Raw genomic sequence first — 18,063 nt, forward strand, 5'->3', positions numbered from 1 at the left:
CTGGGACCTTCAGGATGTTTTTATTTGCAGACCGTAAGTTCCTCTGTGGGACATACCAGGAGAGGCGGTCCCGTAGGTACGAGGGTCCTAGGCCGTATAGGGCTTTAAAGGTTAAAACCAGCACCTTAAACCTGATCCTGTACTCCACCGGGAGCCAGTGCAGCTGGTATAGTACCGGATGAATGTGATCTCGCAGCGAAGACCCCATAAGGAGTCTCGCCGTGGCATTCAGCACCCGCTGGAGTTTCTGGGTCAGTCTCAAGGGCAGCCCCACGTAGAGCGAGTTACAATAATCCAGTCTGGAGGTGACCGTCACGTGGATCACAGTGGCTAGGTCAGGGCGAGAGAGATAAGGAGCCAACTGCTTAGCTTGGCGGAGATGAAAAAATGCCGCCTTTGTTATAGCTGTAATCTGCGCCTCCATAGAAAGGGAGGTATCAAAGATTACACCCAAACTCTTAACGGACAGTACTGGCACTAATTGCACCCCCGCAAGAGATGGGAGTTGCCCCCATAATCCCATATCGTCCCGTCCCAGCCAGAGGACCTCTGTCTTCGAAGGATTTAACTTCAACCGGCTCCCACGTAACCATCCAGCCACAGCTTCCAGACATCTGGTCAGTGTGTCTGGGGCCGAGTCAGGATGGCCATCCATCAACAGATAGAGTTGGGTGTCATCGGCATACTGATGGCAACCCAGCCCAAAACTCCGGACAAGCTGGGCGAGGGGGCGCATAAAGATGTTAAAAAGCATCGGGGAGAGTATCACACCCTGAGACACTCCACACACCAAGGAGTGGCACGATGACAATTCCCCCCCAAGCGCCACCCTCTGTCCCCGACCAGAGAGAAACGAGCGCAGCCATTGAAGGACTGTGCCCTGGATCCCCATGTCGGCAAGGCGGTGGTCCAGGAGTTCGTGATCGACCATGTCGAAGGCTGCTGACAGGTCTAGAAGAATCAGCAGCCCCGACCCGCCTCGATCCAGCTGCCTGCGGAGATCATCTTTTAGGGCAACCAGAGCCGTCTTGGTCCCATGACCAGCGCGGAAGCTGGACTGGAATGGATCCAGAGCCAAATGTTTCATCCAGAAACCTGCCAAGCTGTTCAGCAACCGCTCTCTCAATCACCTTACCCAGGAATGGAAGATTCAAAACCGGGCAGTAATTGGATAGATCTAAGGGATCTAATGATGTTTTCTTTCTTTCCACTGCCTCCTTCAGTTCCCCTGGGAATATCCTGGTGCCAAGGGACAAATTGATGATATCCCCCAGGGGGGCCTGCACCTCGTCTGGACACGCTCTAATCAGCCAAGACGGGCACAGGTCGAGAGGACAGGTGGTGGGCTTTCCAGCTCGGAGGAGTCTGTCCACATCGGCTGGGGATATCCAGTCAAAGTGGTCCAATACTGGACCCGAGGACAGTCGAGGGGCCTCCAATTCCTTTATTGTATCCAAATTGGCAGGGAGGTCATGGTGGAGCAACAGGACCTTCTCCGCAAAAAAGCTCGCAAATGCCTAACGGCTTTGCGTCAAATTGTTATTTAAATTTGGCTGTCCTTCAAGGGACGTTAAAGACCTAATTATACGAAATAATTGCGCCGGGCGAGAGCTAGCGGATGCAGTGGAGGCCGAGAAGTAAGACTTCTTAGCAGCCTTCACTGCCATCTCATAGGTTTTCATAAAAACCCTATAAGATGTTCTTGAGGCTCCGTCACGGGCACCCCGCCATACTCGCTCTAGCCGTCTGAGGTCCCGCTTCATTTTCCGAAGCTCCTCGCAGAGGGCGCTTAGGTGCGATCTCATCGATGGCTGCCAGGAGCTGGATATTCCAGCCCTCAACAAGCTCAGTCAATGAGTCGCCAGGGGGAGCAAGGTCCCACAAGGCTTGACGGAATCTATCAGGGTCCATCAGCCTCTGCGGGTGAGCCCAAATCGGCTCGCCACCTAAGCAGGGTGGGGGTGGAAAGTCAATCCTGGCTTTCAGAGCGTAGTGATCAGACCATAGCACCTTCATCGAAGGAGACATGATCACATCTATACCGACGCCAAAGATCAAATCCAGCGTGTGGCCTGCTTGATGTGTGGGGCCCGAAACAAACTGGGAGAGCCCTAGTGTCGCCATGGAAGACACCAGGTCCAGAGCCTGTGAGGAGGGAGTGGCATCAGCATGGATGTTGAAGTCCCCCAATACCAATAGGTGAGGGAACTCCAAGGCCCAGCCGGCCACCGCCTCCAGCAGGCCTGACAGGGTGGCTGCTGGTGCGCTAGGTGGCCGGTACACCAGCCAGACAGCCAAGCTCACCTCAGAGCCCCACACTACGGCCAACACATTCAATGCCGGGGATCGATGGCGATGGTAGAGCCCTGAAAGAACAATCTTCCCGGATTAATAATGCCACCCCTCCCCCCTGGCCCACAGTCCGTGACTGGTGGAGGACGGAGAAACCCGGGGGCGCCATCTCTCGTAAGGTAACAGTTTCCCCTTCATGCACCCAGGTCTCCGTCACACAAGCCAGGTCGACCCCCTGCGAGGTAAAGAAATCTCGCAGGGTGGCGGTTTTGTTGCCTATAGACCTGGCATTGCACAGCACCAGTGACGGAGGTGAGTAATCCTTGCTCACCCTACCCTCGTCCCTCGGGATGGGGCGCAGATTGGAAGGGTTACGAGCATATCCGTATCTCGATCCCATTCGCCTATAACATCTGCCCCCACCGCCATACCTCCCTTGCCCAGGGAGTGTGAAGACACACTCAAGTGTTCAATAGCACAGTGTGATACCAGCATGTTTTGCTTTATGGGACAAACAGCATCTCTAGGGAGGATTTTTGAATGAGTGAAACAATGGCAAGGGGAAACTTAAACAACCATCCCCAGAACCATGTTCCTCATCTTAAGTAGACCACTCCCTGAAACTACCTTTGTCCTTAAAATAAGAAAAAACCTTGAAACATAACAGATCTAGACCTAGTTACACCCTGAAATAGTTTCTATTCAAATTGATTTTGCCATTATAGAAAAGCAATGTGGGACAGAGCTGAGAATGGATAATTACCGTCACTAAACTGAAAAGAGTGAAAAAGGCAGCTGCTAGGGTGCCCCAGTTACGTGTGTCTCCGTGGTCGGGGTCTCCATACAAACCTTGACCCAGAATTGCAAAGATAAACATGAGCAGGAACAACAGCACGAGAACGTAGATCACACTTTTGGCAGTTTCGGCCAGGGCTGCCACCAGGACCTGGGCAGAGTGGGAAGAGAGAGAAAAGAAAAGCAAGTGAATCCAAATTTACATTATGTGAAGAAAAAAGTTTATTAAAAAAAATCAGGTAGGAAGTAGGGTTGGGGATCTTCCTTTCCATTTCAATCAGAGCTTCTGTTTCATGGAGTGAAGTCATCAGTGGCAGGGCATGGGTGAACCAGCAGTCCTAAAATTTATTACAGGCCTTTCGTCCCCTTTTGCATTTGATAACTGATTCCAGAGGAACAAAATAGCAGCACACATAGCATCATTTGTGAATGACTTCCACTCATCTAATGGGGTAGCTTTCGCTTGACCCATTTCCAGATATTGATCATGACTTGGATCCTAACTAGGCTTCTACAACAGAAGAGCTCCTTTCAACGGAAGAGCTCATGGATGGGACCAAGATCCAGCAAAGGATCTCACCAATGGGAAGATCCAAAGTCTCACCAGCATTGCCCTTCCCCTGCAACCCTCTGTGCTGTTTCTCCTGCTGCTCTGGAGGTGTCCCCCAGTCCCCCTGAACAGAGCTTTGGGGCCACAAGGGCTGCAGGGGAACGAGAGAAGAGCCCAGCCTTTCTTTATGTGCTAGGCAAAAGTGACAAAATTCATCCATGGGGATCATTCATAAATGACGCCATGTACCTGCGTTTTGTACTGAAGAATGGGTTCCCAGGTACAGCGTTCTGAGTCTGAGACATGGCTGCATCTGGAGTTACTGACACCAGTTACAAGTCCTTCTGCTAGGCATGGGAACTGCCAAACTGACTATAGCCTTGATCTAACGGCACAAAGCAAATTCCTTTGCCACGCAGGAGAGGCAGATGAGCATCTTATCCTGGCTTTGCACAAACCCACTAACCAGGAACTGACACCTGAACAGACCAACAAATGGATTTGGGATCTGAAGTATGAGACAGTGTTGGCAGTCACAGATGTTTGTCTTAAAAGGACCAGCAGATTATATAAGAACCCCTTTGGCATTTGTATTTGGCATCGGTATGCTTTCTGTAGTGAAAGGAAGGCAGCCAGCCCATTCTTTAGTCAGTCTCTGGAGTAATATAATACTCAAGCAGTGCGGAGTCTTCTGTAGTTTTGAGTTAATAGAAATGTTTGTGATCTTGGCCAAGATCCATGACCAACAGTCTGACTCAAGCGGTATTCCCAAGTCAGTATTCCCATCCGTTCCTCAGAGAGTCTAGTGTACATTCTGATGTAATTTGTAGCACTTTATATGAGTTCATTCTGTTTAGAGTTCTTACTCAGTGACCCTGTGCTTTTCGGTGCTTCCTCTAGGGGCATATTAAGCAGGAGTTCTCGTAGTGCAAAAGACCAACAAGACCCACATCTGCTTCATAATAAACATTACTGATGCATGCAGTCAACAGTACTGTACTGGCTTTGTTATGGAAGGAAGGTTCCTTGAGAAGTAACTACTTCCCTTTTGATTGTGACAACTCTATGTGGGATTGAGAAGTTATTACTTCCCTTCTTACTGTGACAAGTCTACACGGGGTTAGTAATTCAGGTTAGGGAAGCATCAGTTACTCCAGCTATACTGCTGGTGCTAAGCATGACATCTTTCTTTCAGAGAACCGCAAGCAGATTTCTGCTTGCATAATGGGCCTTTCCTTTCACACCTCCATTGTGTTGATTGTGCTGAAATCTACTTTTGAGGGTTAGGTGACTTTCAGGAACAGTTCATGAAGTGGTGTAGTGAGAGGGGGGGTTATCAGAAATTGCACAAACAGAAGTGTCTTCCACTAGGAGGCTAGTTCACCAACACAGGAGCCAGATATATGGAGAAACGTGACTCAAAGAAGTAGGAGGCCCAGGGTTCGCTCTGATTGTTTAGAAATACGCAATCGCTTTGAGGTCCTTTCCCCTAGCATGGAAGACGAAGAGCAGACTCCATTTGAGGATCTCTCCCTCATTACAGTCGATCAGGTATATGAAGACGAGCAGCAAAGGCAGTCCTCAGGGAATGTGCAGGCGACCTTGGAACGGACAGCTCACGGAAGAACCCCGACCAGACCTAAGAGGAGGCGTGTAGTGGTGATAGGGGATTCCCTACTGAGGGGAACAGAAGCAGTGATCTGTGGGCCTGACAAGATGTCTCGGGAAGTGTGCTGTCTCCCCGGGGCTAAGATCCAAGATGTAACTGAACGACTGCAAGGAATCATAAAACCCACTGACAAATACCCCTTCCTCTTGGTTCATGTGGGAACCAATGACACTGCAAGCAATAGCCTCCAGAAGATCAAAAGAGATTACGAGGCTCTGGGCAGGAAATTGAAGCAATTAAATGCACAAATTGTCATCTCATCTGTCCTCCCAGTTGAACGACGTGGCCCAGGGAGAGAGGGAAAAATAGTGGAAGTGAACAACTGGCTTCGCAAATGGTGTAAACAGGAACGGTTTGGATTCTTAGATCACGGAATGCAGTTTCTTGAAGATGGACTTCTGGCAAGCGATGGGCTGCACCTCACAACGGTTGGGAGGAATGTTTTCGCAAAAAATCTCAGAAACCTCATCAGGAGGGCTTTAAACTGACTAATGTGGGGGAGGGAGACAGTGCTCCTGAAGGTAGGAGTCTATCAATTGATGAAGATGATCATCCAAATGTCATAGACCGAATGGAGCAAACAGCACGCAGACCTAGTGGTGGGAGGAAAAAATCCTTAAATAAGAGACACGGGGGAATGATTAATGGACTTCAATGTCTGTACACTAATGCGCAAAGTATGGGAAATAAACAAGATGAGCTTGAGCTCTTGGTACAGCAAACTAAATATGACATAATAGGAATCACTGAAACCTGGTGGGATAAGTCCCACGATTGGAATGTAATAATGGAGGGATACAATCTATTTCAGAGAAACAGACCAGACAAGAAAGGAGGAGGAGTGGCGTTATATGTCAGGGATGTGTATACCTGTGAAGAGATCCAAGATTTAGAACCTCAAAGCCAAAGTGAGAGCATTTGGGTCAAAATTAAGGGAGAGAAGAATAACAGTGACCTCATTGTGGGAGTTTACTATAGATCCCCAAGCCAAACGGAGGACATAGATGATGCCTTCCTGGAACAGATGGCCAAGCATGCAAAAGGAAGGGAGATAGTAGTAATGGGGGACTTCAATTACCCGGATATTTGTTGGATGTCAAACTCAGCCAAGAGCATAAGGTCAAACAGATTCCTCACTGGCCTTGCAGACAACTTCATTGTCCAGAAAGTGGGAGAAGCAACAAGAGGAACAGCCATTTTAGATCTGGTCCTAACCAATGTTGATGACCTAGTTAGTGGGGTAGAAGTGGAAGGATCATTAGGCGCGAGTGATCATGCTCTTCTGAAGTTTACTATACAGCGGAAAGGAGCAGCCAAGCATACTAGGACTCAATTTCTCGACTTTAAGAAAGCCGACTTCATAAAACTTAGGGAAGTGCTTGGTGAGATCCCATGGACAGTAATACTAAAAGGAAAGGGAGTTCATGATGGCTGGGAGTTTGTTAAGAGGGAGATAGTAAAAGCACAACTTCAGGCAATACCAATGAGACGGAAACATGGAAGGTGCCTAAAGAAGCCAGGGTGGCTATCTAAAGAACTTTTAACTGAGTTAAGATTAAAAAAGGATGTGTACAAAAAATGGAAAAGGGGGGAAACCACCAAAGAGGAATTCAAACAAATAGCCAGCACGTGTAGACACAAAGTCAGAAAAGCTAAAGCACAGAATGAACTCAGGCTTGCTAGAGAGGTTAAAAGCAACAAAAAAGGCTTTTATGGGTATGTTCGTAGCAAAAGGAAGAACAAAGAAACAGTGGGGTCACTCAGAGGAGAAGATGGTGAAATGCAAACAGGGGACACAGAAAGGGCTGAACTCCTCAATGCCTTCTTTGCCTCAGTCTTCTCCGATAAAGAAAACAATGCCCGACCTGAAGAATTTGGAGCAAATGATTCAGCAGAGGAAACACAGCCCAGAATAACTAAGGAGATAGTACAAGAATACTTGGCTAGTCTAGATGTATTCAAGTCTCCAGGGCCAGATGAACTGCATCCAAGAGTATTAAAAGAACTGGCAGATGTGATCTCAGAACCACTGGCAGTCATCTTTGAGAATTCCTGGAGAACAGGCGAAGTCCCGGCAGACTGGAGGAGGGCAAATGTTGTCCCTATTTTCAAAAAGGGGAAAAGAGAGGACCCAAATAATTACCGCCCAGTCAGTCTGACATCAATACCAGGGAAGATTCTGGAGCAGATCATTAAGCAAACAGTCTGTGAGCACCTAGAAAGGAATGCTGTGATCACCAATAGTCAGCATGGATTTCTGAAAAATAAGTCATGTCAGACTAACCTGATCTCGTTTTTTGACAGAATTACAAGCCTGGTAGATGAAGGGAATGCAGTGGATGTAGCCTACCTTGATTTCAGCAAGGCATTTGACAAGGTGCCCCATGATATTCTTGTAAAGAAGCTGGTAAAATGCGGTCTTGACTATGCTACCACTCAGTGGATTTGTAACTGGCTGACTGACCGAACCCAAAGGGTGCTCATCAATGGTTCCTCTTCATCCTGGAGAAGAGTGACTAGTGGGGTGCCACAGGGTTCTGTCTTGGGCCCGGTCTTATTCAACATCTTTATCAACGACTTGGATGATGGACTCAAGGGCATCCTGATCAAATTTGCAGATGACACCAAACTGGGAGGGGTGGCTAACACCCCAGAGGACAGGATCACACTTCAAAACGACCTTGACAGATTAGAGAACTGGGCCAAAACAAACAAGATGAATTTTAACAGGGAGAAATGTAAAGTATTGCACTTGGGCAAAAAAAATGAGAGGCACAAATACAAGATGGGTGACACCTGGCTTGAGAGCACTACATGTGAAAAGGATCTAGGAGTCTTGGTTGACCACAAACTTGACATGAGCCAACAGTGTGACGCGGCAGCTAAAAAAGCCAATGCAATTCTGGGCTGCATCAATAGGAGTATAGCATCTAGATCAAGGGAAGTAATAGTGCCACTGTATTCTGCTCTGGTCAGACCTCACCTGGAGTACTGTGTCCAGTTCTGGGCACCACAGTTCAAGAAGGACATTGACAAACTGGAACGTGTCCAGAGGAGGGCAACCAAAATGGTCAAAGGCCTGGAAACGATGCCTTATGAGGAACGGCTAAGGGAGCTGGGCATGTTTAGCCTGGAGAAGAGGAGGTTAAGGGGTGATATGATAGCCATGTTCAAATATATAAAAGGATGTCACATAGAGGAGGGAGAAAGGTTGTTTTCTGCTGCTCCAGAGAAGCGGACACGGAGCAATGGATCCAAACTACAAGAAAGAAGATTCCACCTAAACATTAGGAAGAACTTCCTGACAGTAAGAGCTGTTCGACAGTGGAATTTGCTGCCAAGGAGTGTGGTGGAGTCTCCTTCTTTGGAGGTCTTTAAGCAGAGGCTTGACAACCATATGTCAGGAGTGCTCTGATGGTGTTTCCTGCTTGGCAGGGGGTTGGACTCGATGGCCCTTGTGGTCTCTTCCAACTCTATGATTCTATGATTCTATGATTCATGCCAGTGTGCCTTTTAAAATATTGGCTACCTCCAAATGGATTATTTAGACTCTATTCACACTCCTGGTAACTGATGGCAAAGGTGCAGGGAGCTAATGTCTCCCACTTTCAAGCTGTTGTTGGTCTAGCCATTTATTACTCTAGATCAGTGTTTCCCAAACTTGGGTGGCCAGCTGTTGTTGTTTTTTGTTGTTGTTGTTTTGGACTACAACTCCCATCATCCCTAGCTAGCAAGACCAGTGGTCAGGGGTGATGAGAACTGTAGTCCAAAAGAATCCATAATGCTGGACTGGTGTAGTGACCAAGGGTAGGGGCGCAGGAGAAAGGTCTCCCTGCCTGGACACAGGATCAATGCAGGGAAGGATGATGCCTTTAAAAGTGATATGCAAATAAATAAATGCCCCCACAAAAAGGAAGGGGCGCTTAGCACCTTGCACGATCAGGCTCTTAATCATGGCAATAGAAATGGCCTTCAAAATGAGAAGGAACAAACCCATTTACACTCCACAGCATGGGACGTTTTTATAAAGCGATGTAATGGTGCTCCAGTCAATCAGGGATTTGGATACAATCTTTAAAAAGTCAGCCTCCCTTAAGGAGAGCTGTAAAATGCCGGTGGTAGCAACAGGCCAGCAAGCACCCCTTGAATACCGGCATCCAATAACTTTGCTACTCTCACATCCATCTTTACATTCCTCATCTACGCCTTCAAAAATTCACAGCGGTTCCTGTCGTTAAGAAGAGGCTTTGTGCCTCTCAATCTTGTAAACTGCATGGAGATTAATCCTCAGTACATCGTCCTAAAAGGTCGTTTTCAGAACTGGGCTTTCTAAACGTTTAATTTCAAACCAAAAGGCAGATAAACGGAGCATGCATCCTCATCAGGATTGTTTCTTAACATAACTTCTCTGTGTGGAATACCAATGAGGAAATTATATCCTCAAGGTGGAAATTTATTGCACCAAGGTGGGAGGCAGAAAATTGTAATGAGTTTGGTGGTGGTTGTTTTTTTAATTAATAAAAGGGAACCATACTAAGAAGGTGTTGCGTGCTTTTCATGCCTTAAATTCCATCTCTTTGCTAAGAAGTAATTTACACAGCAGTTAATAAACTATAATGCAACCTCCTACATCTTTCGGGGCAGGAGCAGTTATCAGTAAAACACAAATATATTGTGGGGGATGACTGCTTTCCTTAGCAAAACAGGGAATTGTCACACTACTTTCGGCCAAAATCCCAAGTCTAATATTTTACCTGTGTTGTGGTTAAAGGAAAAGGATGCAGAGAACCTTACAAAGAACCTCAAACAATTCCTCAAAAGAGAAATCTTTAAGCACCTGGGGGGTTGCCTGGGCCTAAGGTATGAGTGGTCTGCTGTTGCATTTATAGAGTCACAGGTTACATGTCTACTCAGAGAAGTAAATCCTATTGACTTCAATGGGGCTTACGTCAAGGTAAGTGTACACAGAATTGTAGCCTTAAATGTGTCTGTTCCCCCCAAATACTTGACTTCAAGGTTATACAATTCTGTGTGCTCAGATATGCATCAATGAAGTGGCTATTTACTTCTTTATAAAAGTATTTATATTGTGCCATCTCATGTTAAATATTGAGTTGGTATACAATATATACAAATGTACAGTGTCAATTCAACATTGAAAAAAGAGGCTTCCACCAGTTAATTATACACTGCATTAAATCAGTTTTCTCTCTTCCCAATTTTATATGGAGTATCCCTTTCTTCTAGTATTATTAGCAAAGATAAATGGAAATGCCTGATTTACCTTCTATAAATTGCTGGTAGTTTTATATACCCCCGTCCCAACCTTGTCCCCCAGAAACACTGGATAATTAGCATATAAAAACCTGGTGATAACTGAAGTCCAAGATCAAAAGTAGCGGGATAAAGGCTCAAAAGTGATCATTATAAGAGCCTTGTGCCTATAAATGTCCCACTTCTGGTGAACTTCCCCAGCCAATTAATGACAAGCAGAAACTTGCAGCTGAGCAGCCACTACACACATTAGCTCCCCACCGAAAACTAAACCTCCAAGGTTGCCAGAGAAAACCATGAGTCAACAGTATTTAGGCACAGTATGTTAGAATTTATGTGCCTATATATGTGCACTCCTGCATACATTTATAATGGCTAAATATTGCAGATTTATAAGTAAACAAATTTATGGATTATTTATTTATATCAATACACAAAAAGGGACGGGCAAATTTGATTCGGTTTTTTATTCTGACCTAATTTGCTCCCCCCAAAACTATACGCAAACCAAAATCCTTCAGTTCACCACTTCTCTGAATTTTGTGATCCAGTTATCTAACCAAAAAATGGGCACATAAATGATTATATTAGGGGAAAATAAACATGCAAATATTTCAGTGAAAATAACTTACAATAATTGCTTGGGGAAATGTGTACATTAGGCTAAATTGCATAAAAATGCATGTATTAGGAAAATGCACACTAAAACTCCCAACAAATTTTCATGATGCAGAAACGTGGTGAGCCAAACCTAATGTTGGAAAAGACGAAACAAGAAGAGAAACCAAATTTGGGGCAATCTTCACTACACATTTTTTAAAGTACAGTGGTACCTCAGGTTAAGAACTTAATTCGTTCTGGAGGTCCATTCTTAACCTGAAACTGTTCTTAACCTGAAGCACCACTTTAGCCACCGCACCACTGGAGCACAATTTCTGTTCTCATCCTGAAGCAAAGTTCTTAACCCGAGGTAATATTTCCAGTGGCGTAGCGTGGGGGGTGCAGGGGGCCCGGCCGCACCGGGCGCAACATCTGGGGGTTAGGATTAGGGGGCACAAATCCACGGGTTAGGGGGCACAAATTACTTGCCTTGCCCCGGGTGCTGACAACCCACGCTACGCCACTGAATATTTCTGGGTTAGCGGAGTCTGTAACCTGAAGCGTCTGTAACCTGAAGCGTATGTAACCCGAGGTACCACTATATCATACTTCTTTAAACAGTCATTGCTTCCACAAAATAATCCTGGGAGTTGTAATTTGTTAAGGGTAATGAGAATTGTTAGAATACCCCTCTTCCCTCATAGAGCTCAGAATTCCCTGAGAAGGGGAGCTGATTGTCAAACCATTCTGAAAAATGTAGCTCTGTGAGGAACATAGAGGCCTCCTAACAACTCTCAACACCATTAACAAACTAGTTTTGCTGATCCTTTTGTGTAAACCGTGACTGATTAAAGTGGTGTGATATCACTTTAAATATATAGTGCAGATCATGGGAACTTCATAGATTCATCCAACCCTAGTTGTAATTGATTAACAGATCATTTATCAATTAATTCAGCTGGCTATTCAACTAAACTCAGATGGTTCCCATTTTTAAAAAATCAAGTATCTCCCTAAATTGGTAGCTATTCTTGTGAACACCCCAACTTTTCTAGAGAGACCCTCCCCAAATGTCTGCTAATTACTGTATTTACATGAATCTAATGGTTGCCTTTTTTGGCCAAATTACGTTGCAAAAATTAAGGTGCACATTAGATTCGATGGCACATTTACATTCACCAGCAAATACTTTTTTTGGTTTCAAGGTTCTGAAAAATGAGGTGCACATTAGATTCAACAGCACATTAGACTCGAGTAAATACGGTAGTTGTGTAGAAAACTGCATGATCAGAGGGTGTAAATCCACAGGCGCAACAGTGAGGCAGAAAAAATAGGGCTCACAAAAGACGTATGACTCACTTAGCTTGTAAACATAAAAGGAGAAGTTTTGAAATCTGACTTTAAAACCCCAGACTTCATTTATTAAAAGAAACTATACACACACACAGAATTGCAGGTCTTGGGAAGTTAAAGCCTATTTCACGTTTTTAAGACCTTGGAGGTAAGTGACCTCATAAGACCTCAGCGTGTTAATCAGAAGAAATCAACAAACAGAAGGAAGTTGCCCCTAGTTGCAAACTCTAAGTGAAAATTTATCTGCCAAGCTTAATCTGAGTCCTGACTGCCTTTCACTAGCTTTGCTTCCCGCCCTTCTGTACAATGTTGATTGATCCATGTCAAGAGAGGGTGAGTTGCTGTCATCCTTTCTCTCTTCCCTGACAGCATGAGAACCCACTGGTGATGTAAAGCCATCAAGGTTGTTCAGGAGGGTAGGAGGCAAGGCTTGTGAACAATGCTGATTGATCCACATCCCCAGAGGTTCTCATGCTGTCAGGAATGAATGAATGAATCTTTATTTGCATCAGCCATAGCAATAAAACAACAATACGATATACAAAGAAAAGAAATAAAAAGTCAATTATATAAAATACATTTTAGGGTTTTGAATCAGTAGTCAAATACAGTGGTACCTCTGGATATGAACGGGATCTGTTCCGGAGCCCCGTTCGCATCCTGAAGCGAACGCAACCCACGTCTGCGAGTCGCAATTCGCCGCTTCTGCGCATGCGCGTGACGTCATTTTGAGTGTCTGCGCATGCACAAGCGGCAAAACCCAGAAGTAACGCATTCCGTTACTTCCGGGTTGCCCCAGAGCGCAACCCGAAAATGCTCAACCTGAAGCAACTTCAACCCGAGGTATGACTGTAGTGGATCTTATTCTGATTGCCCCAGCGAAAAACCTTGCAACCTTTGCTGTCACCTGCTCATCTTGATCAGCCAAGAGAAAGGACACTGTGGCAGTGGTTGGGCAACCCAGAATGGACAATAAAAGAGGGGTGATAATCTCATTCCTCAAGTCTTTATAAAGAGGGCAAGCCAGAAGGGCATGCGCCACCAATTCGGTACTGCCATCTCTACAGGGGCATAAGCGTTTTCGTGTGGAAACTGTTGGAATCGCCCCTCAAGTACAGCCGAGGGCAGTACATTCAATCTTGCAAGAGTAAAAGTTCTCATGCTGTCGGGATAGAAAGGATGGCAACAAGCCACCCCCTGGTGACATGGATCAATCAACGTTGTACATAAGGGCAAGAGGACATGCTTGCGAAGAGCCAATCAGAGCTCAGGCTGAGGTTGACAGATCTGCTTTCACTTAAGTGTTTGCAACCTCATGGCATTTCATTTTGTTCAAGAGCTAATCAAGGGAGGGTTCTGCCAAGTAACATCTCAGTAGCATTTTAAATGCTAAAAACACAAGGCCAGACAAGCAGAATCCACAAAACAGGCTCCCTCTACATGGCAAACACAATTCAGGCAGGAGAAGGGAACACACAGTTCATACCATCTCCTAGAATCCTTTGCCAATGGATTTTAACATCTTTTGTAAAATGAAAGCTGGTCATGTGGTATTAATAACAGCCATTACAGGTTCTGTGTCTTGACATCATTAAACTACAGATAAATGTTATGCTATTATTGAAAATTTGCATTACCTTTGTGAAAAAATGAAACCAAAAGAATGCAACACTTCATGATAATTAATTCAATTCCAAATCTTCCTTGCATATTTTTAGAGTTTCAGCTGTAAAAAGGACAATCCCCATTCGTTGAATTTACTTGCACAGGTTAACCATGTTAATAACTAGGAATATTGCCTGATCCTGACAACAGATGTCAGCAGTGAGTATAGCACACAGTCCAGAACAATTTGAGCTCAATGGGGCTTACTTCCAAGTAGAGATGTAAAGGACTGTGCTGTTACTCTGAAACAGAGACTATTTGTTTCCTTCCCTGCTGATGAAACTTGGGGCCAGTTTAAATGTATGAGAATTAACATAAGCTTCCCCACGTTTAAAATAAGTGAATAAATCCCTGTAATGGAAAATTGGCATTTAATAGGGCAAATAAAATAAAATTTATGGTAATATTCTGTGTGGGGGGGGAGGTGTTCAAAAGCAAAAACACTGGGGAGCATTCAGAAATGCAGCCTGAGATGGTCCAATTCAGGAAGAACTCCTTCCTGTGTGCTTTTCACACATTTGAATCACCCTCTGAGCAAAAGAGAATAGAATTAATCCTCAGCGGGGGAAGGAGATGGCAGTTTGGAAGAGGAAAAGTCAAGCTGTATTTACAGCTGGCATCTTTTTCACCGCTCATGAAACCACATCCATTTACCATCATCCCTGGGCTGTAGAAGAGGAGTTTGAGAACCCGGAGTGACTGGAATCCTTTGAGCATCATTGCAGTATGGTGCATTTGCGGGTTGCTTCTATTAATGGTGTATGGGAGGTAAGCAATGAAAAGGACAGTTGCATCAAATCGCTTATAACCATCCTTCCAGTAATTAATGGGATCCAGGTAAAGGTTCATCAGAAACTCTGCTGTATACATGGCCACAATAATCAGATCTGCTACCTGAAAAGGGAACAAAGGTGCATTGTTAGGAGGAGTTATTTTGGTGATTGAATCACAAGGGAAGTTAGTGCTGAAATGGCTTTTGCTAGGTAGACCACAGGCTCATTCTTACAGAAATAAAGAACTTCAGATACATCATCATCATCAGATACAGATGGCCATCATCCAGCTTAATCTTATGTAGGGCCATGCTGAATATTTCCCAACAAGCATTTTCAGTATGAAATATTATTTTGAATTGAATTGAATTGCTGCCTCTCCACCAAAGGCACAGTACAGAGGCCTAGGATGTCAGAAAGATAAGCGACAGGGAAATCACATTTGCCCTAAAAGATTACCCATGGGGTGTGGTCTATTTCCCGCATGGGAAAAGTACATGTTTGAAATTTATTTTGGGATGATGCATAAGTAATAATAATAATAATAATAATAATAATAATAATAATAATAATTTATTATTTATACCCCACCCATCTAGCTGGGTTTCCCCAGCCACTCTGGGCGGCTTCACATGAATGTGAAGATGACAACAGGCAAAAGGATCAGCCGAAAGGGGAACATAATAGCAAAGACACATTGACATTGGTTTTAAGGCTGCTGTTTCATATATGGTGTAAACAATGTCTTTCTTTTGGGAATGTAGCACAAGTAGGATAATTAAAGTGCAAAATGCATGCCCATCTCCCACAATGCCCAAGGTGCAGGTAGGGCATGCAAACTTATTGACGTCCATTCTCAAAACCTTGACATTAGAAGGGAAAAAATGTTTCCAAGTGCTGAATGGACTTCTTGACAGTAGCCAGACTTCTCTTTCTGCTACCACGTCACAGGGATATATAATTAAAGCCCAGAGTTTGTGTACAGTAGCTGACTTGACTTCATGTAAGTTAAGACATCCAAGGTATGTGAAAAATAAGTGTTTCTCAAGAGGACATCTAAATCATGAGAGAGCAATTATTAACCATGTGCTCACTTCAAGTTCAAAATGTTATTCAGCCTCAATTGTAAAAGAAGAGTCCTACAAATGCAATCAAAACATCAGCAGGTGGGCAGATCACTAGCAATACCGAATACCAGTGTGGGCAAAAATAGTTGTCAGATAAAAGGTGTTTCCATCATGCTAAATGTGAAGTATATTCTAGAAGCAGCTTTAGGGCTATTTGAGATTTGTGATATCAATGAAGAGGAAAGAGAGTATGACAGAGAGACATACAGCACATGGTTAACTTACGGAATTTGCCATCAGAATATATAGTGATAACTACCAACATGGACAACTTTAAAGGGGATTAGAGAGATTAATGGAGGATAAGGCTATCAGTGGTACTAGTCATGATGGGGTGTGTGTGTGTGTGTGTGTGTGTGTGTGTGTGTGTGTGGCTTCTAGTGTTAGCTAGATGCAGTATGGCTCTGATTACCAGTTGCTAGGATCATGAGTGTTAGTGTAGTTATGTCCAGTTTGTGGGTTTCCCATAGTCACCTGGTTGGCCACTGTGAGAACAAAATGGTGGACTAGATAGGTCTTTGTTTTGATCCAGCAGGGCTCTTACGATGTTCTTATGACACAATGAACATGTCAGGATTGGATAGTATCAGGTGACTTGGCAAGACAGTATCATTGGCAAGAAGCCAGCTATTCCAATTGCACACCCAATGTGATAAGTCCTGTCGTTGAACTATGATGCCCTTTGACGGTCTATCTAGAAATCCCAGGTCTTGCAAAGGTATACATACTGCATGTGCATGGTTGCATTTATAGCTACTCATAGATTTCCTCTGTCAGATAGTGCTGACAGTAAATTCAAATATTTGGTAAAGACAATATACATTTGTAAATACACATACATTTGGCAATCAGTTGCATTTCATAAGCTCATATAAACCTTCTGACAAATGTCCCTAGCTATTTTACAGACAGGAGATATCTTGAACCACATGTGCAAAATGTTTAAACTTTCAATGTATTAGAATGGGTGCAGGATAGTTTTATCAGTATTTATAGTATAGGCTCAGACTTGCTCCATTACATCACCATTAAGTTTTGAAACCATGTTGATAGGGCATTTGTGGGTGGCTTTCAACAGAACATTAAAAACAGAATAAAACTTCAAACATTAAAAACTTCCCTAAACAGGGCTGCCTTCAGACATCTTCTAAAAGTCGGATAGTTGTTTATTTCCTTGACATCTGATGGGAGGGCGTTTCACAGGGTGGGTGCCACTACCAAGAAGGCCCTCTGCAGGGTGAAAGGCCAGGCTGGAAATATTATTGTGTAATAACCTTATTGTTATTTTTTAATATTTTCGACTCTTGCACTCATTTGTTATTCCTTATTCTCTGTTTTGTCCTCTCCCTTCAACCTCTTCTCGACTTATCAGTAAGCTCTCTGAGCAGTGAATGTGTCACTTCTGTGTTCAATGCTAGGGTCAAATAGTTGCAGCAGAAATGATGGTAATGAGAGTAAAAAAGCTGACGTAATATAGTGGTTAAGTGCATGAATGGAAAATCTATGACTCAGATCGATCTGAGGAGCATTAGAGAAACTATTATCTGACAACTATTATCTGAGAACCATCAGTGTTTAGGAATAAGAATATTGGCCTACCGTATAGGGTATTGTAAATATTGTTGAGATTACGTATGTGAAATGTTTTGAGTACAGAGACCCTGATTCAGCTGGTCATGACTAACAGTGAAATTCTGTAGGGTTCAATGGTACGTACTCATAGGTATAGAGTTCTTTCAACATTTGAAACTCTTAGTCACCGCTGACTTGAGGCTTTCGTTTGAGCTCTAACACAACAAATGTAAGCTAAATTTTGGCCTTAGTATTTATCCTACACTTTCTCCAATTCATACTTTATGGAGCAATACTAATAGTGGACCTATTCCTAAATTCAAGCTCGTGTCAGGTATAGTGAATAAGGTATTCCATCCATTTAATGCTTTTGCTTGACAAGAGTATAATATA

The 18,063-nt window shown here is 44.1% G+C and overlaps 1 protein-coding gene across 1 annotated transcript in view; it reads right to left on the minus strand.

The window, feature by feature from the left end:
- The window catches only part of CATSPER3 (cation channel sperm associated 3), a 31,256-nt gene that overhangs the window by 9,732 nt on the left and 3,461 nt on the right, over positions 1–18,063 (minus strand). Inside the window, exons 3-4 of the mRNA XM_083600029.1 lie at positions 14,853–15,092; positions 3,056–3,238 (exon numbers count right to left, since the gene is read on the minus strand). Of these exons, the coding sequence (XP_083456155.1) occupies positions 3,056–3,238; positions 14,853–15,092 (423 nt within the window). The remainder of the gene's footprint in view (positions 1–3,055; positions 3,239–14,852; positions 15,093–18,063) is intronic.

Source organism: Podarcis filfolensis, assembly GCF_964270895.1.
Source record: "Podarcis filfolensis genome assembly, chromosome: 2".
Taxonomy (NCBI): domain Eukaryota; kingdom Metazoa; phylum Chordata; class Lepidosauria; order Squamata; family Lacertidae; genus Podarcis; species Podarcis filfolensis.